This window comes from Scardinius erythrophthalmus, assembly GCF_964197995.2.
Source record: "Scardinius erythrophthalmus genome assembly, chromosome: 9".
Lineage (NCBI taxonomy): Eukaryota > Metazoa > Chordata > Actinopteri > Cypriniformes > Leuciscidae > Scardinius > Scardinius erythrophthalmus.
This window is the reverse complement of record NC_138229.1, coordinates 6,265,988-6,291,326: the sequence shown is the minus strand read 5'-3', so window position 1 is coordinate 6,291,326 and position 25,339 is coordinate 6,265,988. Positions and strand designations below refer to the sequence as shown.

The following is a 25,339-nucleotide window of genomic DNA, read 5'->3' as shown; positions in this document are numbered from 1 at the left end:
AAAGAAAGTCATAGATTTAAAGGCTGAATAAATGATGACACAGTTGTAGTTTTTGCCTTGGGTCCTATTTGTGGAAGTGATAATGGGTTTTTTCATATTTAGGTATTGTTTTTATTTAGTTATCTGACCGTTTTAAATATTGACACTTTACCGTGTCCTGTTTGCAGCTTTAACTTTGTTTATGTGTGAGTCCCTCGGTCACTGTTCTTTATTGATAGAGATTTAAAATGGATACAGAGTTACAGGTAGAAGCTAGCAATAGCAAGATTGCTTTTAAAGCATAAGATCCCATCCTCCCTTCAGAGCGTCTCCATGAACACCTAGCAGGGAGCAAACAAAAGCATAACGAGAGATGGCGTTAAACTACCTCATGTATCAAAGCACATAACATTACAACAATAATGAACATTTACAACTTAAAGAGCTCTGACCTGTACCACCTGACTGCTGCAGATTCATTTCGGCACTGATAGTGTTGTATTGAAACACATAAATTCGAGCCACAAACCGCTCCGAGTATAACGTCACTGGTTTCTATCTCTTCCAAAATACAGTATTTATGCCGTGAATGGAGCATAAGCTGGTTGCTTTGGTCCAGGAGGAACTGTTAAAGGTGCTGCAGTTTCTGTTGTGGTGCTCAGTGACTGATGTCTGTCTAACTCTACAGAGCATGAAACACTGATGATGTGTGACGTCTGCGTGAGCAGGTGTGCGGAGGTATGGGATACATATGTTGACAGGCAGGTAGCATCGTACCATTGCTTTCGGACCGAATTCAATGATTGGACGAACATTTTATGGTCCTACACCTTCCACATACACGATATATACATATAAATACATTTAAACCACTTAACTAAGGCTACGTTCAGACTGTCAATCCAAATCCGATTATTTGTGTATCCAATTGAAATCTGATCTAAAATTATTGATGTCCACACTGTGTATCACAACTGTTCAGAATGGTTTTCCAGAAATGTAATTTGAATAGGATTTCACACCACATATGAATGTAGCTCGAAACACTTTTTTTTTTTAATTGCATTTCATGTGACTTCTGGCCGTTCACACTAGTTAAATCTGATCGGATTTTAATCGGATATGCACAAAAATCTGATTTGGACTGACAGTCTGAACGTAGCCTTAGTGATTGAAATCAGGATGTGAAGAGACTTTCAACCAGCATAACCTACCATGCCTTTAACCTCTGGAATGTGGGAAATGTGGAAAACATATAAGCCTGTCAGTATTCAACAGGATTTGTAAATGTATGTAAGAAACATACACTCCCGATTAGAAGTTTGTGGTTGTTAAAGGGGTCATATAATGGTACATGCACTTTTACAAGTTGATTGTACTGAAATGTGTGTTGGCAGTGCCTGTACACAACCATCATAAAATGATAAAAATCCATCCAGTGGTTTTCTCCTTATATGTTTGACCCTCTCTGAAATCAAGCCGTTCGATTTTGTGACGTCACAAAATCGACGCCCCTCCCACGATTGTGATTGACAGCACTGCGTTGTGAATGACAGCTGTCTGTCATTACAGTGCCATTGATATGCTGGAGCAGAATGGCATCTAAGCGATTGTTCTTGGGTGTAGCCTAATAAGGAACACAGCAGTCATTTTGATACATTCAAACAGAAATATTTTTTAATATGATTAAAAAGTAATTTATTCCTGTGATGCAAAGCTGAATTTTTATCATCAGTACTCCAGTCTTCAGTGTCACGTGATCCTTCAGAAATAATTCTAATATGCTGATTTGCTGCTCAAGAAACATTTCTTATTACTATCAATGTTGAAAACAGTTGAGCTGCTTAATATTTCACAGAGGGGCCTCAAGATTTCTGATTCTCCATTGGGCATATACATATATAACATATATATATATAACCCTCCTATCAGCGATGAAATCAATTTTATATGATTCCTGTATGACTGCCTCATTATAGAGAATATAATGGGAACAGGGCAAAGCAGCAGCATTGTGTGGTAAAGTATGTATTCTTGCCATTTTCCTCCTAATCTGTGATATCTCACTAGGTTATCTCACTCCATTCATTATTCCTTCATTAAAATAACAAGAACGTTGCCCTCTCTCTCCTCTCCTTCTCCATCAAACACAGAGCTGTGGTTGTTTCCACAGCATTAAACTTCACCTACCACACACCATGTAAAGAGGTCACCGGCGGAGAGGATGAAGTTCGCGGAGAGATAGCACAGACCCTGCTGAGATATGACATCCTGTGTGTATTTATGGAGGCCCGAAAGCAAGCCTCAAGGGGCACGATAGGAAAATATCGAGGTCTCCTGTTTTGTGTTTGAATGCCACCCGACACTCTACGGATTGTTTGCGGACAGCAGGGCGTCTGTGTGCCAGTCGCCGTGGTTTGTTTTATTTGTCTGACAAATGTTGAGGTTCGACTTTTTGACCTGCAAAGACGTGTTTTGGAAGACTTCAGACTTTTTCGCAAACGACTAGAAAGGAGGTCATTGTAATTATCAGAAGGTCATTGATAAAAGAATCAATTATATTTTCAGGTGTTTATTTGGTTTTAGCTTAGTCCTGAGATAAAGTGTTCCAATACATCAGATTAATCTGGCGATCTTGAGTGTGTACGCTAATGGCGCTGAACTGTTTGGAGGGCCCGGTCACAGCAATGTTTATCTATGCACCCCCTAGAATGTCTCTTCGGATGCTATCATGTGCATAGGACACAAAATAACAGTAGTATGGTGAGATACTTTTATGGCTCTGGTCAGTGGCGGTTCTACATTGAATTACACCCTGGGCGAGACCCCCTTCGAAAGGGGTCATATAATGTCATTTTTGTACAAGCTAATATGATTCTTTAGGGTCTAAATTAAAAGTTTGTAATATACTTTAATTAAAAATTATCATTAGTATTGTAAGAAACCACTCATTTTACCTGGTCAAAAACAGCTCTGTTTTCAGCACGCCGTTTAAGTGCATGTGTCTTTAAATGATAATGAGCTTTGCTCACCCCGCCCCTCTGTTCTGTGCGTACACCATTTGTAACACAATTTAACACAATAACCATAACGCGTTGTTTATTATAAACATGGGATTATGAATTATATTGAGAACGTCATACATAGAAAACATGCCGTAATGTCCCTGAGTGTAAAAATAGCCGCATTCATCATGAAGCTTGCAGCAAGCGATTTGCAAAGATTAATATAAAGATTAATATAAAGGTTAATAAAACATTACACTCACTCACTTCTTCTGAGGTGCAGCATGAACACGAATAGTTGGTACTGATCCTTTTTTCAGGAGCAGCAAAACCAGCTTTATACTGACCCTCGTTTGTAAAGCAGTCTGGTGAAATGATTCGCGCAAACATGAAAGCATTGACGTTGATCGCGGGGAATTCCCTTCGAAAACAAACTCAGCCACTGTGTCTTCAGCTGTACGGATTTAGGAACATCAAAATGACTGCTGTGTTCGTTATTACACCCAAGAACAGAACACCACAATCGCTTAGACACCATTCTACTCAGTGCTCCAGCTATCAGCAATGAACGCGCCGGTCCGCGCGGGCTATGATTGACAGCTCGCTCACGAGGGCGCGTGGGCAGGTCTGTGCTGAAACGCTGCTGTCAATCAACCATTGTGGGAGGGGCGTCGATTTTGTGACGTCACAAAATCGAACAGCTTGATTCAGGAGAGGGGAAAACATATAAGAAGATTAAAAAAAAACACTGGATGGATTTTTATCATTATATGATGGTTGTGTACAGGCACTGCCAACACACATTTCAGTACAATCAACTTGTAAAAGTGCATGTACCATTATATGACCCCTTTAAATAAAATATCTCACTTTGGAGTAGGCTTTGATCTTTGAAACCTTGCAGAACTTTTTATGCTCAAACAGCAGCATTACACACTAACTAAAGTTGAAAAGGTACAAAAGCATAGGACCCCTTTAATAAAAAAATAACTCTTCCTGACCCCAAACTTTATATATATATATATATATATATATATATATATATATACATATATATAGGAAAACTTCAGCACTTGGGTTAGAAGTTTCTCAGCATAGTGGACACTATAAGCTTGGCCTCAATGACATTCCAGTCATTGTTTTCTGTAAATGTTGCGCGCGTCATTTGCTTTGGACGGGCATCTGTGAGGGATTTCCAACCACTGTGTGTTTGACCGCTGTTTAAAGCATTTTATTTTAATGGCTGTTAGCGCCGTCAGCCTGCCAACAAAGACTTGGACCGTCCCTGTGTTATTCAGGCCTTGTTACTGAGTGTGTGAGAGAGGAAGGAAGCGAGAGAGTTTGTGAGGTGTGTGTGTGTGTGTGTTCCATTAATAAGGAACAATTGAGGTGGTATCACTGCTTATTAGGTTTAATTTAAAGCTATCACAAAACCTAATGTGTCTGTGGCTCGGTCACGACCTCCTTAAACTAAATTACAGACGCATTCTGTACTAGAGACGTGCTCTCTGCTGCAAGACCCGATGGGAGGATACCTATCCTGACCTCTGACCTTTCCTTCGGGCACAGGGGTTCAGTCTGAAGTGGGACGGGGGGGTGAAGGAGATTAGTGAGAGATGGAGGGAGAGAGAGAGCAGTTTTGAAGGCTCTAGACAATGAATGGTTTCTTTGGGAGATATAGTGAAGCATTTAAGAGCTCTGTGTGCCACCAGTTCTTTTGTCCTTTTAGTGCCCCTTATAAACCGCTTGTAAACACACACACACACACACACACACACACACACACACACACACACACACACACACACACACACACACAATTTTGTTAAATACGATTTTTTTTAGGCTCCTTTAAAGTGAATTAGTTCCAAACATTTGAGGTCAGTAGGATTTTCTTTTAATGAAAAGTATACTTTTATTTGGTAAGGATGCATTAAATTGATGAAAAGTAACAGTGAAGACATTTATGTTATAAAAGATTTGTACTTCAAATAAATGCTGTTCTTTCGAACTTCTATTCATCAAAGAGTCCTGAAAAAAAATCACAGTTTATATTAAAATATGAAGCAGCACAACTGTTTTCAACATTGATAATAATAAGAAATGTTTCTTGAGCAGCAAATAGAAATCAGTTATTTTAAATTGTAATGCATTTTTACTGTTTTTACTCTGCATTTTATTAAATAAATGAAGCTCTGTCCAGTCGGACCATTTACTGAAATTAATCTGCACCAGAATCATCTTCATGGATGTAACTGCATATTGTTTTGTGATCACAATATAATGCAGACTTTATTAATATTGAAGGGGTTTTGAAATGTAAACTGTATTAGACTTGACTGCAGTACTGCAAACTGAACGTTGCATCGTTTCTCATTTCATATGCAAAGAGTTTAGCCAATTAAAACAGAAGTCATTTAGAGGGTAAAATTACCATACTACCCCCCCCCCACCCCTTTTTTTGAACCAAAAACATTTTAGTAGTTGCCTGTTGATAGCATGATACCACAATGCAAGTGTGATGTGAGTGGTTTTCACTTAGAAAAGTAATAGCGCACATTTCTTCAACAAGCTGCACTGTTTGAGGTATCATTCATGACCGTTGCTGCACAAACAATACAGGATGAGTTACACACTGAAGTTGAATACCTAGGGTTGGTGATTTGTTCATATCCCTAACCTCAAGTTCGTGCATTAATTGTGATGTTTGTCTTTGCAGCGCCACTGTACATAAAACCGTGTGTGATGTGGCCTCTTTAAAGTAATGTGTTTGGCAATGTTCTTTGTATTATTTGTGCAGTGCATAAACATTGTGTCTGTGTGCATGTGCGCCTTGTGCTAATGGACTAATAGAGTTGCTCATTCTCTCTCTAATGACATTGAGATTCATTATGAATTTAAACCCTCAAAAGGCTGCTATTCATTTGGAAACTTTTCACCAGAGGCATCTAAAGTTCTTTCCGATAGTTTCTCATCTCTTTCATTAATGTTATCCTGAGAGATGTCTTAATTACTGTACTCATTGTTTCATCTCATTTAAGTGGTAATACATGTATTGTTGAAAGTAGAAGAAGGGATAATCGCGAGAGGTCTCAAACAAATACTCACCGTCACTGTCATGAAAATGCTTCAGATCAGGTTTTTTGGCTTTAATGATACAAACACAAAACAAAAGCATGCACATCACCGGCGGATTGCTCAAAGTGGGTAAAAATGACTTAAAACAGAAAAAACTATATGAAGTCGGCACACCACGGCTCCAAAAATATAGAAATTTGGCTAAATTCCCTAAAATATCGATTCTGTCAATACATTTCTATATTTTTAGAGCTGTGGTGTGCCGACACACACACACACACACACACACACACACACACACACACACACACACACACACACACACACACACACACACACACACATACAGTATATATATATATATATATATATATATATATATATATATATATATATATATTAGGTATTAATGATGAAATTATGTCTTTCTACCTTTTAATAGCATGTCCATGGACTGCCTGAGTAATATTTTTATACAATTATTACTCAAAACTGCAAACTCTTTTTTTCTTTTGGATGGCTTTTTTTTGTACGTTGTTGAAAGTAATATTTTTTATAATTAAATGAATACTTTTATTCAGCGATGATGCATTTAACTGGTGAAAAGTGACATTTATGTTGTTACAAACGATTTCTATTTCAAAGAAATGCTGTTCTTTTAAACTTTCACAAAAATATTAAGCTATAAATATTAATATAAAATTGAATAATATTTTTTTCTTGAGCAGCATGTGACACTGAAGACTGGAGTAATGATGCTGAAAATTCAGCTTTGCATCACAGGAACACATTATTATTTTTTTCAAGATATTAATATAGAAAACACTTTAAATCACAATAATATTTCACAGTATTAATATTTTTACTCTATTTACAGTAAAGGCGTAAGTGTAAGACACATTTTCCACTGATTTCTTCAACATTCCCTGTTGATTTTAAAACTGACCACCATCTTTCTACACTGAAGAAAACAATAAGTAATAATTACTAAATTTTTCTTTGGCAAGTTTTTGCACAAATATTTTTTAAGTAAATTTCACTTATGTAATTAAGTAAACTCTACTTAACTAAGTTAAGTGTAAGTAACAAAGAAAATAAGTAATTTTAACTTGGCTAGTAAAAGGTTGAGTAATATCTATTTAGTTGAAGTTTCCTTTGCAATACATTTCACTCAAACAATATAACATTGAATTAAACCACACTTTTAAAGTATATGCTTTACTTAGAAATATCTAAGTAATTAATACAATATTGTGTGAGACACATATCTACATTTCAGAAGTTATACATTACGTGAACGCAGAGACCTCACACTTGGTAGACAATACACAATGACGGTAACATTTGATGGATCGTTTTTGTGTTTGAATGTGTCATTTTGAGTAGAAAATGAACTCCAAATGTAACAAAATGGCAAGTTACTAATCCTAACAACAAATGCAATCATAAAACAGCTAGAAAACAGTGAAAATTCATCCTAATTAATTAATCAAGGCCCAGTGAATGATGGGAACACCAGTATCAGAAAAGTTGAGTAATTTTACTTAATTTTATAACGTTAATATCTGCGCTTTCATTTCTACACGCTTGAATTGAGCACTAATATAGAATTTACTTTGTTTTTAATTCTTGCCTGAACTAACTTTTTCATGTAAATGACATTGTTTTTTTTCTGTAGTATTTACTTCACCACAAAGTTATTTTTATCAGTGTACACCTTAAAAATGATTCTTATGCATTCATATTCTTCAAACACTCAGTTGTCTCTTCTGTCTAAGCATCCTTACCCATTATACATGTCATGTAAAAATAAAACAAACTACATTTGCTTTATGATGAAAGTCAAAAGCCTGGTTCTGTGAGACTGTTCAGATTATGTGATGTATGTTGCTTGACCATGGTTCACTCTGTGGCATGTGTGTTTGTGTCAGTAATATACTGCAGTGGAGAGGGTTGACACACGCTCATAAATTATCCAATTACCGCAACCATGCTGTGAAATAAAGAAAGGAACAGATGAAAAAGGAGTATGGAAAAGAAAAGAGCAGATGGTGGCATCGTTCTGGAAGCCACTGGCCACTCCTTCGTCCACAGACTCAATGAAAAAGGTGCTGAAGATGAATTGCGGTGTGTATCTTTTAGCGAGTGTGTGTGTGTGGTCTCGGGACGGTAGGGTAATTGAGGGTTGTCCGTGAAAGAGAAGCCCTCAAGACTCTCATCTGGTTTCTGTCCGAAAGAAGAACTGATTGTCGGAGATGAAAGCTTTTGTTAAACAGTTTTATGCCCCACTTACACTCACTCGTAGACAGACGGTTTCCTAACACCCAATAAAATCGTGCAAGTCTGTTTTGCTTTACAGACAGGTATTGTGGTTTTTGTAAGTAGCCTGTTCCTCATGAAGTGCCCAAATAAATGCCAAATGTCAAATAATAAAGGGCTTCTGTTTTGCCTCACACTCATTTGGAGTCATCTGTGCATTTAGTTTCATTTCAGAATATGATGCTATGAAGTAATTAAGGGCACAAAGCATGACTAACACTCAGGATGTTTGATACTTTGTATCATTAATCATTTTTACCTTTCTCTTTTCAGAGACTGTTTGTTTGTTATATTATTAGCTCCAAAATCTGATGTGCTGCCTACCTCGTATGGTTGGATATCAGACGAATTTCAACGAATCCGATTCTGTTTATCGATTCCGATTCTTATTGATTCCTAATTTCAATTCCAATAAGGTCAAATAAAAAAAAACTTAGATATCATTAACATTTATTCTAAGTCTTATTGCAAAACATTTCATTGTAGCTGAATTCCGTGATCAAAAATCAACAGGCTAAAGAACACTTACACAAGGAACTTTTGCCTATATGGTTTACAAATACCATAGTAAAAACAACTAGCCTAACTACTATAAATCTAAATAAATAAATAAATAAATAAAGACAAACTCAGTTATTAAAAAAGAACAAATTAACAAAATAGCAATCGCACAAATAAATACAACTGAACAAAGATATAAAATTGTACGGAGCCCAATTTTTTTTTTTTGCAAAGGTCCCTTTAGGGGCTCCGTACAATTGATATAAACAATGTTTTAAGATTTTCAGGTATTCAGGTACAGAAACTGTAATCAAATGTAAAATAACACTGCACTTTATAAATAAAATATACATTACAATTTTGTTGTTGTTGATTAACGTTAATTATGCAGATGGCAGCAGGAATATTACGCTCCTGCCTCTTTAAGAGCTGCATGGATCCAATATACTGTTATGAGTTTTCTTTGTCAACTGTTTCTGTTCTCTTAAGACATAACCGATTGTGTTTACGAGGATATTTTGACATATTTGTGTGTTCATTTGTCCGTTCAAGTGCAAAAAGACACGGAAGAGAGCTGAATCCAGTATCGCACACTATTTTTTTTTTTTATCGCGGTTTTGTGTGTGCGCGTTTTTGCACAAAAAAGCATGCGGGTCTTCTTGTGCTTGAATGATTAAGGATAGGATAAGAGGGATCTAAATTTGTATATTATAACAAGTATCCGATTCCTGATCTTAAGTATTTGATTTCAGAATTGGAATCGATTTTCCCAACCCTACTACCTAGGTTACTTTTAAGGCTGTCTGACATGAAGGTTTTTCTGAAGCATGTATATTTTTGTTCAATACTGAAACTATTGATAGATATTTCCATTCCATTTCCATTGCATTCCGACTGCATGCAATATCTGCGTGTGATATTACTGTTATTATTGTGCTTATTAGAGCATTAACCCCTTAGCAAAGCAACAAGCTAACATCAGACTATATTGGAATCTGTGATTGTTGATCAAGTCTCTCATGCTTTCACTATTTGTGTAACTCTTAACAGATTTGCTGTCTATAAATAGCGTTTCAAATCAGTCATTTAAGAGTTTTTGTCTTTTAGGGTGCTGAATTAGAAGGGTGCTGCCTATGTAGATCACAGCAACTCACTATAGCATTGTTCACCATTTTTGTAACTTAACCATTTATCTTCTCCTGCCTTCACAGCTCTGGTGTGTCGCTGCCATGGCGACCTTGACCCCCTGCTTCTTACGGATTTTTGCTGTCCTCCAATTGGCTGCCTGCTCGTTTCCAGAGGAACCTGGCCCTTTAATCTCCGCCCCTGCTGAGGGTAAGCACACGCCCCCTCCCCAATTACACTGTACCAGTTTAAGCGATATCAGCAGGTTCGTTTTCAGTTGGACATACACCGTACGACACATTTATGTTCTTTCATGCCTGCTCATTTAGAGCATAACATCACAGTCAGCATTTAGCTCATAAATTAGCTTTGAGACTTTGCCTTCCAAAAAAATGCACATCAGTTGAATTTCAAATTACTGTACCAGGTTTCATGATTATGAACATCATAAGAATAGTTTTCTGTGCCACATTATATATATTATACTTCCAAAGTCCAGTGCCAGTGGTCCATATGATACATTCATAAGGCAAACAATTTTTTTCCCAGTGAAGCCTATATGATACCACTGATGTTATTTTGAAACAGTAAATGCCATTATTTATTTATTTATTTTTGAGATTTTAGTCTTTCAAGTATAAAAATAAATAATGACTGTAGGAGTTACCAAATTGGCCACTAACTAAACCTGACTTGCTCTAATAAGGACTTAACTGATCCTCCCTGGTGAGGGGAGTCTTAAAGGATTCACTCAAAAAATGAAAATTGACATTGTTTCCTTACCCTCGTGTCGTTCCAAACCCGTAAGATTTTTGTTCATCTTCATCACAAATGAAGATCTTTTCGATAAAATTTGAAAGCTTTCTGTTCCTCCATATACAGCTACAGTACGCAGCTACCACTTTGACGCTTCAAAAAGTTCATAAAGAGATCGTAAAACTAATCCATATGAATTGAGCGGTTCAGTCCAAATTTTTTTGAAGAGACATGATTGCTTTATATGATGATCAGATTTAATTGAGACTTTTATTCACATATGAACAATCATCAACTCACACATCAATTATGGTAAACGGAAGCTCAAGCATGTTCGCTTGACGTGCGAGAACCAATGAGGTTCATTCTCGTGTTACGCAACACGTCTGAACTTCCTCAAGAACCAATGAGGTTCATTCTCGTGTTACGCAACACGTTTGAGCTTCAGCAAGAACCAATGAGGTTTGTTCTCGTGTTACGCTGCATGTTTGAGCTTCTGTTTATGTTCGCTGGTCAATGTTTATATGTGAATAAAAGACTAAATTCAATCTGTTCATCATATAAAGCGATCGAAATATCTTCATTTGCGTTTTGAAAATGAATGAAACTCGTACGGCTTTGGCACGACATCAGGGTGAGTAAATGATAACAAATTTTGGGAGAACTATCCTTTTTAAAAACTACTCTACATATACTAGTTTTAAATGCATAAACTGGTATTTTACAGAAGTTATGTGGGCATGAAATAGATTTACATATACAAAGTTGGCCTGCGTCATTAAAAAATAATCATTAAGATTCTGATGTTTGGCTAACTGCACTAAGAGACCATTTGGGTTGCATGAGATGGCAGCATAAGAAAAAAATACCTTTAGAAACTCTGGTAACTTAAAGTTAATCCTTATACAATATCGTATAATTCACACTCCACCCTTTAATGTGGTAAAATCACGGTTTTCTTGTGGCTATGTTAAAGCTTTTACAATGCATGCTGCACTGCCACTGTTGTGAAGCCATTTCTAGACTGTTCTTTTAAATGTACATATGTATGACATATGATGTGTACATGTCGCACTGTTTGTAAATAGTTTAGCACGTTAGTGTTCACGGATGGATGAAATACACCATATGGCTGCGATCTTTTTAAAAGCCTTTCAACATAATGGTGCTGGAATAACGAGACTGTGGATGTGTGTTCGAGTATACAAGGGGTTGTATTCCCTATAGATCCCACAAACCACAATCAGTGATATTGATGAACAGCCACTCATGCATCTCTAATGATTCAGTAGAGACCAGGGGTTAAAGTTCATCCAGCACAATGTGTATGTGTGTGTATGTGGGTCAAGTTTTGTCCCCACAAGGATAGTTAAACCTGATTTCACCTACGTTGTAGGGTCCTGCCAGTGTTTGCTCTATGCAAGGAAAACGGCTTTGAAAACATACTAAATAATGTCTTAATGAGAAAGTAAAAAAAGCAGAATGGTTTATGTGAGGAGTATATTTAGAGGTAAAGAACAGAAAATATCATTAGCCCAGAAGTCAGCGAAGATAGAAAAACAAACGTGTGTGTCTGTCTGTGTGTGTGTGAATCAAAGTGAAAGTGACCTTTTTAAGGGTTTTCCGCATTTAATTACACTTTCCAAAGCACAAAAACATTTAAACCCTTGTGAAATGTGTCCAAACAACTGAAGGCAATACAAGCCAGAAACAACAATAGTATCTCTATCCTTCTCTCCTTATTACAGTGAAATAAATTACTAGCAGAAACTGTACAGAATATTATTAGCATTCAGTAAATATGTGGGTGTCCTCAGGCTTCTCTGCCCTCAGACACAGAATGCAGATCCGTCTCTCTGCGGTTGGAGGACACATTCCTGTTTGTTGTTGTTTTTTTTCAGTGGTAATCTGTTTTCTAATTGTGTTTAACCTCTTTCCACAGCATTTGGAAAGCAATTTTGCTTATCTGAAATGTGTGAACGCACTCTGAACTGCAAGCGACTCTTTTCAACAGCGCTTTATGCAGGAGCCTTTTGGGGGACACAATATGAAACTTATCAGCTTTGCTCATGAATATTAATTATGCGACGGGACATTGGCCCAGGAGTCCTAACTGATTGTCTGGGCAGGTTGCATTAGCCACAGCAGGATTAGCGCTTACTGTGTGTGCATCAGTGTTATTTATGTCATATTTTAGTATATATTCATATTTTGTATTAGCTTTTATTTTTATATTTTCAGTTTTCATTTTAATTTCAGTTTAAGGTTTAGTAATTTAATGTGCTTTTGTCAATTTTATTAGTTTTAAAAAAATATATTTCCATTTAGCTTTAATTTATTTTTATCTCAGTTTTAGGGTATGTTTACAAGACAACAATGTACTAAAAACGGAAAAGTTTTTCCTTTGCATTTTTCTCGTACATCCACACGGATCCGTGGAAAGTTAAAAACGCTGTATTATACTGCCAGGCCAGTAGTTGGCGCTGTCACTTTGTAAAGAAACTACGTGTCTATAGTCTGAACCAACACGTAATACCGTTAATGATGATGTCATTGTTTTCACAAATTCACATTCTTGTTCGGTATCGTTTTAAAAAAACTTGCACTTTGAAACACGTTTTCAAAAGTTTGCATTTTCAGGCACCAAACATGCTGGCCAAAACACATAAAAAGTAAAAAATTCATTTTTACAATGAATCAGTTCAGAAACTAGTCTAAATAATTAATTCATGAACTGATTCAGTTCAACTCACTGATTCAGTGATTCAGTCTAAGTTTGTTAACAATTCACTGTAAAGGATTATTAGTAAGCAATGATGTATTCTTTTTCTCATAAAAAGCTATCACATAACTTATGAAGACTTGGCACACAAGTTTTATATACCAGTCTTATGATGCTTTTATGGTGATTCCTTATTTGTTGTAATTGCGTATAGTCATAGCGACCAGTATATTATGAAAGAAAGAGAGGTTTGGAATGACATGATGGCGGGTAAATAATGACACAACTGTTATTTTGGGGTGAACTTTCCCTTTAGGAAGACTAGTTGTTGGACTCTGACACAATGATGTATGTCTTTGTCCTTTATTCCTGTCTCGGAGGTCTTCCATCTCTAACTCTTCTGGGAAAGTGATGGACGTATTCCTGCCTGTGGTTTAGTGTCTGTTTCATCCATCTATACTTCATATTTTGGCTCTTTTGTTTGGGTGCCCCTAATGTCTCTCTTTTCCATCTCAACTAGTCATTTTTTTCCCCACATGTTGACATCCCCGTTACCCCCTTCAGAATTCTCTCTGTTTCTTTATCTGTAAGTGGTGAGGCGATATCCAGTGTTTGTGGGCCGAGCGCATCGCTCTTACACCCGTCAGGAGCCGCTGTACATTCAGACCGTCCTGAAAGTCAATCGTACACTCTACATTGGAGCCAGGTAAAGTACACATGCATTCACAATGTCTTAACATACACATTTTAAATTTGATCATTTTTATAATAATTTTGCAAAATGAACAAATTCATGCACTCATTCAAGATTCGTTCACTCAGTAACATCACCGTATTTGGTTTTACTTTATAGATTAAAATGACATGAATATAATATCCTCTCTTTCATTAAAAGCTTTCTGTTTCACTAATCTGTCTCGGCACCAAATTGGTCTTAATCGGAAGTGACAAGTTACACAATGAGAAAATGTCATTACCGTTTTCAAGCTCTGAGATGAACACCCATGTCCTAATAGCTCAACACAATGCGCCAATAAAGCAGCATGTTCTTGACACACTGTCAAAGTATGCATGTGGAAATCTGTCTCCAGTTCGACCGGTGTTACATTTAGTTACATCTTTGAAATCCGTCACATGGAATCCGCCTTCAAAGTCCGAGCTGGGAGGATTTAGACTCTCCAGGGAGTTTGCATGTGGTCCTGGTTAGGCAGTGGTTGAAAGCTAAACCTCTGTTCGCTGACCTTTAACCATTACACAGTCAAGCAGCTCGAACGCTTGCACTCTGTCTCTGAAGCTAGAGAACAAATATAGTCTATCTTGAGTTTCTTATAAACTCTTTTACACATTCTGAAAAGGTGGAAACTCTGATAAACCAGTTACCTTCACCACAGAACTCTGAGGCTGACATCTCTAGAGCTGAGAACTCAAATTTAAACTTTCCCATAGACAGGTTGATGGATTTGTTTTATCAAAACCCTTTAGTGCTTCAGTGTATTAGGGGGTGCTAAAATATATCTTCACAGACTTTCTGTCTCGTCTCGGTTAGTCACGTGATTTAGGCTGCAATTTGATTTGCATACTTCTAATATGCACTACACTGTGTACTTCACCGGCAGTGGGAAAATATTCTTAAGACAGCAAATCAGAATTGGCCATTGCTTCAGAAGCTATTGCTTACATGACAGTGTTATTTCAGTATTATTTATACTTAGTATTTATTCATATTTAAAAATATAGCTTATATTATTAAATTTGTGTAGTTTTCATTTTAAATTTAGTAAAAAAAAATTTTTTATATATATATTTCTGTTTAGCTTTAATTTATATTTATTTCAGTTTTAGTAATTATAGTACTCAATTTTATTTCAGTTTAAGGCAACATATTTTTCAAATGTCAAAGTTAAAATTTTTGTCCAATATTTATATATTTTTTTCATTTCAACTTTATTATCGGAAACAGTTTTAGTTTTAGTCGCTATATTCACTATATGTCAAAATATTAATAAGGGTTGTTTTAAGATGATATGTCTTCAGTTAGTAATTTTTTCCCTATCTTTTTAAGCATAAACCTCATTCTTTTTTGTTAAATTGCTGAAAACAATAATATAATGAGCAGGGTGTATTTAATAAGATGATATATTCACTGGAAACGACTGTCACAAAATGTGTTTTTAATGCATACTCTATAGGTAGAAAATGTGAAGATGTGAATTGGGACACAGAATTTGTGTTAAATTAAGTTCCATTTCCATTTTCATTGTAACTGATGGTCCATGTATGCGGTGTGCATGTTGTGTGTGTGTGTGTTGGTGCAGAGATGACCTTTATCGAGTGGAACTGGACCATGTATCTGGAGATGAAATGTTCTACAGCAAGGTGAGCCCTTGTGCTGCTCTCTGTCTCTTACACACACATAATTGCATGTTTGAACACTTCGCGTACCCTCCCATGGATGTGGGTGATGATTTTATTCCTTTGTCATTTTGCAGAAAAGGACGTGGGAATCCAATAAGAATGACATACGCATCTGTAGAATGAAGGGCAAACATGAGGTGAGCGTTCAGTGCCAAATAACACAAACGTTTTTTCACGTTTCATGACTTTTTTAGCGCTATCTGTGTGGAGAAATTCATTCAAAGCATTTTGAGTGATTTACTTGCCAAGAGCTGGATGTTTCAAACCTGTGGCAGAGCTGGATGCAGTCTCACATGAATACATTTTCCCAGAGAGTAAATGTATAAAATAGGGATTTGGTTTATATTTGCAGTCTCACAAGAGAACGTCACTTGAGCCTCTCTGCGGATAGTTTTAACCTTATTACGGAGGATTACTAACTGCGGATGTTATTGTGGGATGTAGATTTTCCAATTAATTGCTCGTTTTTAATTTCTACTGTAATTATTAGCTTAACGTTACTGTCAATTTAGCTGTCAGTTACCTTTTACTGTATGACTCTTGTTGTTTTATTACATATGCTATCTTTTCTTGTGTTAATGTGTCTCTTATGTTGTTATATATTAATTCAATGCGTAAACAGCAAACACTAATACAATTCATGCAGCATACGTTTTTTTTTTTTTTTTTTACATTTACATTTATTCAAAGCAACATTAGAGGGACATGCAATTTGTCAAAGAGCTAACAGTATTCATAGTAAAAAAAAATTTTACACATGCTGCTTCTCCACATCCTTCAATCAAAGAAATAATATCCAAAAATAACTAATGATTTGCGCAATACCTGAAATTGGGCAAACCAGTTTCTCTAAACAGTTGCTCTACTTTAGTCCACATTAATTTAGCACTGCATGTGTTATTACTGTATATCAATATGAAATTTTAAATTATGCGTTTTAATTCTCTTTTAAGTTAATGAGGCTCATTGTAGAGTGCACAGGATTCATGAAATGTAATTTTATTGAAAGTCAATATTCATGTAGTTTTGAGTGTATCACATACCGGCGTCTCCATTGGAAACAGTTTTGTCTTTTATTCAGCACATTTGGACCTGACAGCTCCTGCAGCAGCTCACTTAAGAAGCTCAATAATGAGCGATCGACATGCTGGTTTGGTAAAAACAGGTGTTACTCAGTCATTACACAATGAATGACAGAAGTTAAGATGATTTTAAGAAGGTGTTTTGCCACATTATTAGGAAACATAGCCTTTGTCGCACAGGATCTGTTAAGGGATAGATCATGATGACACAACACCCTTAAAATTGGGTGGAGCATCAGCATGTATGATGTCATATTGCTCAGAAAATCCAAACGGCTTGATTATTGAGAGTGTTAATGAATTTTTTTCATTATATGGTGGTTGTGTTCACACACTGCAAAGACACATTTATATGCAAACACAATAAAAAAGTGAATTTTACATCCGATGACCCCTTTAAGAACGGTTCACTTAAAAGTTCTGACGACAACCCAAAATTATTCTATTATGGCATCACTGCGAAATCAACACCGTTTGGAACCTTTATTTTCAAGACGAACAACCAACTAGTTGATTTGGGGCTGCATAATAAAAAAAATGTTAAAAAAACAAAATCAGTATTATAATGTGCATTTGGAAATGCAACATGTGCCAACCATCTTCCCTTACTTGTTATGATGAGAAGTGCTTAAAAACTGACTGTTGTCAGCAAATAAGGTTTAAGGGATTTCTGCATTTTTTTTTTCCACCAAAATAAAAGCTTGGTGGTTTGAAAATAAAGAAATCAAGACCGTACAAAATAAACATTAGATTATTTTTCTTAAATGCTTGATTTTTTTATTTTACAGTGATTATTACAACAGTAAAATGTCTTATTTTGTTTAATATTTGTATTTAGAAATAATAATAATGATTATCATTATTTTATAATCATATTTTAGTCATATTTTTATAGTCAGAAAAATCGCAATTCGAAATTTTGCAACCTTAAGTCGATTAGTGATATACAGTATACTGTATATTTTAACAGCATGGCATCATGCTCTCCTTTTAGTCATGGGTAGTTTAATTATATTAAAAAAGTATACATTCACATTTACATTTATTAATTTAGCGGACCTTATAGCTGTATAGCCACACAAATTCAGACATCTTTGGATTTTGCATTCTGCATTCATTCCTTTTTTAATGTGGGATAGTACACCCAAAAATAAAAATTCTGTCATTTTCTCACCCTCAAATTATTCTAAACCTGTATGAGTTTCTTTGTTCGTGTTGAACACAAAAGATATTTTGAAGAATATGGGTAATTAAACAGTTGTTGGTCCCCATTGACATGAATGATAAAAGTATGGGGAAGCCAATGGGAACCAGAAATTGTTTGATTACCAACAACATTCTTCAAAATATCATCTTTTTTGTGCAACAGAACAAAGAAACTCATTATTTTGGGGTGAACAATCCCTTTAAGACAACATGAAATGAAAAATACTTCAGCTTTTGAATCGCACCTCGAGACCCCTGTGTTCTGCAGCCTAATTAGTTGATTTTGAGAATATGTAGGTTTTTTCCCCAAATCCCTTGATCTATCCTGCCCAAATAGTTCACCTCAACTCTTGGTTTATTATTCTCTTTAACTTAGGAGATTGTGAAGGTCTGTTTTTTAAGCTGAAGTTGGGCTGAGTTCAGTTCTCATGTCCCAGACGCGATTGTGTCTTTCTTTGATGTTTTCGTGATAAACCTGTTCTTATTCTTCGGTTTCAGAGGCTAATTACCTTCTGCCTTCTGCCCACCTTCATAATGTAGGAGTCCTGCTTTCCCGCTCTTTCGCAAACCAGGGCGTTTTAATAGATGTGTATGACTGCAGGGGAGAGAACTTCAAGGGACTGAGTGTCAAACCTGGACAAGGATTATTGTTTGGCAAGAGGGAGCTTACAAATTAGACCTGTCTGCCACCCACCCACATGTTCGCAGAAATCTGAGACATCAAACACGCACCTGCGAATCTCTGCCTCCGGCACTTTCTGCAACAGGGTCTCATTCACTCTCCTCCTTGCTTTTTCTTTCTTGCCCTTTCCGTGTTGTTTTTTGTTCGTGATCACTAATTACCTCATATAAACAGTTTTTTCACAGCATTCGTCTCTAATTGTGTGAGATTGACAGAATATTAGCGCAGACGGAGAGAAAAGGAGCAAGAAAGGCCAGAAGCTCTTCAGTTTGAGGAACAAGTCCAATTACCTGTCCTTCTGTCAGAAATCTGACCGCACACCTCCACACACCACTGATATCAGACCGCTGATCCAGGAGCCTGTTTTTGCATTTCATATGCTCTAGAATAAGATTAGATGGATTTTAGAAAGTGCTGTCAGATGAAATGTTTGATCTGATCTAGCATTTGTTCCTTTAGTAATTGTGGCCTTGCTACTTGATTTAAGCTGACATGATTTGATAATGAGGGAGGAAATTCAATATCCTCTGGTGGAGAACAGTGACTGGATCTAAAACCCTCATATCTCGATCGATGTTAGTTATCGAAACCACACAGAAAAAAACCCGCAACACACAGTAGACACTAGTTTTTTGCTTCGCAGAGCTGCTCTCCCGCACCGTGTTTTTTGATAGTTTCAGCCTGACGCAGTTATCATTTTCGCGTTCTGCGCCACGTTGTTTAAATAGCAAATGCATTTGCGCCCATTTGTGTGCTGGTCTGAAAACAATGTGTGTTCAGGCGCATTTCTATTTTGAGGCAACTGAAATAGACTGTGCTATTGACCAACTGAAACCTGGTCTATGGCACAATATTTTTTTGGTTATTTAAAGAGCGCGTTAGTAATGTGCACCTACAGGCGGGTCCACAACGCGCGTACACTTTGTCCCTTAAATGGTTTGCTTGCGTGCTTTAACCTTGCGCACAAGCAGATGCATTTCCTCGCTAGAGAAGCGTTCAGTTTTTTCCGCTTGCAAATTCCGCTATTTAAATAGCAATCTGCCATGGCGCGAGCGCAACTGGCTTTTAAAGGGAATGGGAGATGAGACTCTGATTGGTTTATTGCACGTTATGCCCAAAACACACCCATTACTCATTAAGAAATTAGGGACAATCCTTTTAGACCATGCGCAGGGTGCGCCAACCATTTTCCCTGCGTTAAACTAGCAAAAGTGGATTCGCTTTAGACCATGCGCTTAGAACGTTAAAATAGGGCCCGTCCAGTCCGGTTCCGTTCACACAGCTCGCGTTTTCAGAGAATGCGGTTGTGAGACCTGAAAATACAAAAAAAAGTTTGGTTATAGAATGCGGTTGTCACTCCAGTACATAAACAAACTGTGTGTGAATGTAATGGTATTAAGGACTGACAACCGTATTCTGCTGCTGTGTGAACGTGGCCAAAGAGACCAGTTCAAATCCAATCAAAACAGTTTCAACGTAGTGTTGACAGTGGTGCATTAAACCACAATAACATCTTCAGAGGTAGATAAATTGATCATTTATAATTCATATGAAGGGTCTTCAGATGCATGAGTTGAATTATTGCATTTGGCTGTCTCTCGGCTTGCTTTGATTGGCTTTTATGAAGCACAAGATAAACAGATTTCTACAGCAACAACATTGTAACTACAACAAGATCACATCTGTCTCCTGTGATACCTGTCTCCACACTCCTGTGTGTGTACGTGCGTGCGTGCATGCGTGCGTGTGTGTGTGTGTGTGTGTGTGTGTGTGTGTGTGTGTGTGTGTGAGAGAGAGAGAGAGAAAGACATAAAAGACACACACTGCCTCTCGAGTGTCTCGACGTGTTACAATTGCCGTTTTTACTCGCTTGAAGGGCACTGCAGGAAGAGAACTGTATTTGGTCGTTCTGAATGAAAATGAGCAATGGGATTCCATCATGAAGGATTCACTGAATATCTTTTTGTTCAGCCCTGGAGAAAATTTTATTGCTCAGATATTGCTATTTTACAGCTCAAGGCACTTCATGGGTTTCATTGAATTTTGTCACAGATGTTTTGCCTAAAATGTCTTATGAGTAATAAAGTTGAGACAAATGCGTTGCAGGGAGCTATAAAGCTAAGTATGTGAACCCTTTGGATTTTTGCATGCAGTGAAATTTTATCTAATTTTCAGCTCTTAAAAATATAGTCGCAACAATCTGAATACACTGTGAATAAACATTCACAATTGCTATTTTAAAAGTTGCACATTTCATGCTTAATATGATGTAATTTGTGATTTCTCTCTTGCATATATTTCAGAGAGACGAGACTGTCTAAGCACTGAATGTGCAGTTATCCATATCTTAAAGGGGCAGTAAGCGATTTCTGAGAACGCTGTTGAAAGCAGACCAAGCAGCACAACACACTTGTGGCCAATCAGCAGTTAGGGGCGTGTCCACTCATGATAGGGCAGGAGAGAGAGTGAGCAAGAGGGAGATTTGAAAAAAGACTGTAGAAAGAGAGATGGTTGAGAGACATTAAAAAAGAGAAAAGCTCAGAGGAATGAAGGGAGCGGTATGTTTGTTCATTTCAAATATCAACTAAAGCACTTGCTAAAAATAGATATGTAATATTTGCATGTCATTTGACAATTAATTGATTACCAGAGAGCTGTGAATATGTCATTGAATAATTGAAATATTAACTAACTTAACAGAGCCTCTGCTTTTAAACAACAACAACAATAACAAATGTTTTATTCTAGCTTAATACACTCTTTTTATCAACATTTGAATATGGGTAATTTTCATAAAAAAGCTAAATTTTTAACAAAAAGCTGAATTTTTTTAATTTTTTTCAATTCATAGATAAGCTGTCAGCCGAACCTCTGAGATGTAAGCAGCTCTATTACACATCTTCTGGTACAGAATCTTCGGATCCAAACACAGGCAAAAAAGGAGCAGAAACAAGCGATAAAAGCATTCGCTTGTTTCTGCCACTTTTTTGCCTGTGTTTGGATCCGAAGATTTTGTGCCCTTTCAGAAGATGTGTAATAGCGCTGCTTACATCTCAGAGGTTCGGCTGACATAACAGTCTGGGAACCTCTGCCTTACTGAGTGATTTTGGTGCAGAAAGAAGCGGAAAAGCAATTTGAGTGGGAGGAACGGGAGTGAACGGAGACATGCAGAGAGAGAACAAGGAGTGGTGGAGAGTGAGGACGGTGAGAAGAAAAGCAGGAGAGTAAGGGAGGAGAAGACCGACTTTGATCAGAGTAGAAAGGAGTGGAGTCTGCTAGGGTGCGAGAACGTATACTGCCATGTCGCACGCTCTAATCTGAAGAATAAATCTTGACACTTTCTTGATGGTGTTTCACAGAGACCTGAAGCAAATGTGCTCTTCCCCAGAGCGAAACCTGCTTTTTACACTTCTGACGGGCGTACGGATCGACCCGCTCGCAATCCTGCATCTCTGATGAATTCAATTTTACAGTTTATGAAGCGGAACGTAAGATCTCCCCTCCCCTGCAGAGAGTTTACAGCGCACTCACACAGCTGGGCCGTTTTGCTCACGTTCGGCTGTATGTTTATTGTGAGTCCTGACAGGAATAGATGGTGCTAAAGACATTTATTAAATTTTTTAATTTGATCTAGTTTTCATCAATGTTCTCAGCATCTAAAGCAGAGTTCCTTTCCTGCTGATGTAACCAAGGCCTTGTGGGCAGGGAAATATAATATTAATCAACTATATGTTTATTTTGTAAATGTGAGGGAGTTTCTGTGACATTCTGAGTGGTTTTTAGAGCTTTCATGGGTGGTTGCTTGGAGTGATGGCCCAAGATGGTGAACGTGATTTCACCAAGTACCTTCATCTATGTTCCTGGATCAACATCTTTTTTTGATCCTGGAGCAACATTACAATCAACCAATCAGATTTGAGGGACAAGTTTACAGTTTATGTCAAGTTTAGGTTGACAATCAGGGTTAGGTGCTTCTACATCAGTGTTATTTATTATAATTTCCCTCTGATTTTAAGGATAACTTGTGGATAGGATTAGGTTTAGGGGTAGGGTTAGGACAACATTTTCAGTCAGGATCAAGAAAATATGTTTATCCAGGATGTCCTACTTGGCAAAATCACGGTAACCGTATTGTAGATATGGCTTGGGTCAGTATTTTTTGCCTGTTTTATCACTCACAAGATAAAACAATGTCTGTAATGGTACACCTCTCCTCTGCAAGCTGCACAATGTATCAGATCCATAGCACAGATAGTGCAGGAAAAGTTACAGACTCAAGTATGATCCCTAAAGTGAAGTATGCGTAATAGTTACTTAAGATGGTCTCAGACTACAGGAGTTTTTAAATCTTAACCGATTGTGAAATCTGGTTGCATCACGCACATTTATTCTTTCAAATCTCAAACCTGCACACACTACAAGAATTAAAAATCGTGGCGCATCACACATTACAAGATCTTCTTAAGATAATCATGCCAGATAATCACCTGACGTGATCTCACGGGGAAACGGATGCAAACAAAATGGATACTGTGCCGAAGCAACTTGCTGTAGACATTAAACGAGGAGACATTATAACGGCAGCCGTGGTGTTGCCACATTTCGACCAGCTGTTCCTCCATCTCCGTTGTCCACTGGACCCATAGAGCTGCTTGATGTTTCGCGGTCGCCTTTTTTTAAAAGTTCCATCACTTCCGTCTCCTTGTAGACTTGTCTCTCATTGGCTATTGTGGAAGTACTGATGTAATCATAGTCATCCTGATTTAAAATCCTCAATATCAAACATGTGTCTGATATAAATGCCTCACATTATCAGATAATCTGGGCAGAACATTGGAACCGACCAATGACCTGGACACGGTTTTTATCTCCAAATACTGGGATGGGTAAACCGGGCATAAATCGGCCTGAAACTCTTGTAGTCTGAGCCTGGCTTTACTAGTCGCCGTATGTAAAATAGCAATAGCCTCTTACAATCCAAACAAGATAAAATGTCAAATTACAGAAGTTAAATTCATTGTTGATTCACATTGGTAAAAACTTAAAAAAAAAATGCTGTATTTTACTGCTAGGCCAGTAGTTGGCGATGTCACTTTGTAAAGAAACACTGTGCGCCTTTAGACTGATCACGTAATTCACATGCATGGCGTCACCTTTTTCACACATTCGTCAATTTTTTTTAGTTTAAATGGAGGCAATAACTGTATCGTTTTCAAAAATGTGCACTATGAAACCCGTTTTCAAAAGTATGCATTTTCAGGCCCCCAAAACGCTGTTGTCGTGTAAATGAATGCCTGGCCAAAATGCATAGAAGGCTTTCAGTTGAAAACAGTGTCGTGTAAACGGCCCCTTTGGGTGAAGATCAGCTGGATTTTCTTCTAATTGGTGGGTAATTATGGGCAAATTGTTGCCTAATTTTGCCACTGTTTTTGCATTGTCTCCTGATGATCACCAAGAAAAACACACAAAGGGAAAAAACTGGCATTGTTGATGCGGGAATGTTAGAGCACCTCAATACCTCAATCTTTCACAGCATCCAGGTGGAAATACTCACGTAAAAAGAGGTGAAAGGTTGTCATTTTATATGCTCAGACACACACTCTTCAGCTTATCAAAAATGAAAAGATCTCTGTCTGTTCTTCTATTCAAACACATGCTCACACATGCTGTAAGTTGATCTATCAATAGGGAGTGTGTGTTTAACGCTGTGTGCAGCTTGAATGCATTTGTAACGACACTTAGATCTACATCTCTTGTGCAAACACACACGGTGGACTTGCATCTGTAACAACACATAGAACCTTGGCAGTCCTGCTAATCACCTCAAAGAGCCTGACCTCAGTGTCGGCCCCCTCGGGTTTCAGCTCCACCAGGGGGCCCAGCCAAACTCAATGGGCAGAGTGGTGAATGGGTCCTATGGTGGAGCTGCACATTGGGGCCCACATGCAGTGGTTTCAGCAAAATACACAAAACCACTTCAAAACGTTCCATTGATGTCCGTCAGGGAACAAAGACATTCCTGATTCATGAGTGTTCGCAGCTGGTTATCCAGTAGGACTGCTTTTATAGCTGGACTCACGTCATGATGCATTCAAGTCCAGCTACTGTCCAAATACAATGTAAAAACCAAGAGAAAATTTTATGTTATAGGGAAAGGGTCTTCAACCGGGGGTCCGCAGCGGTACTGCAGGGGGTCCTTCAATTAATGTTCGATCACAAATCATTTTTTGTTAAAAAAAAATAAAACATGGTTAAAAACATCACAAAAGTCAAATTTAAATATAAGCACCCTGAAAAGAAAACAAGAGCACCCTCAGTTGATACTGTAATAATATATTATTAGCTTGAGAACGTGAAATGTTCCTATTTACAGCGTGTTTTTTGCAGCGGTGAGAAATGTAGCCAATCACAGACATGCTTGTTGATCTCTTGAATGCGATGGCCAATCAAAATCCACTCGCCACTCAAA

General features: G+C 37.3%; 1 protein-coding gene across 1 annotated transcript in view; it reads left to right on the top strand.

Annotated features, from left to right (window-relative positions):
• Positions 1-10,111: 10,111 nt before the first annotated feature.
• The window catches only part of sema6ba (sema domain, transmembrane domain (TM), and cytoplasmic domain, (semaphorin) 6Ba), a gene marked incomplete at its 5' end in the record, with an annotated part of 55,224 nt that continues 39,996 nt past the window's right edge, over positions 10,112-25,339 (top strand). Inside the window, 4 exons of the mRNA XM_081373441.1 lie at positions 10,112-10,217; positions 14,077-14,191; positions 15,801-15,861; positions 15,975-16,037. Coding sequence (XP_081229567.1) covers positions 10,112-10,217; positions 14,077-14,191; positions 15,801-15,861; positions 15,975-16,037 — 345 coding nt within the window. The remainder of the gene's footprint in view (positions 10,218-14,076; positions 14,192-15,800; positions 15,862-15,974; positions 16,038-25,339) is intronic.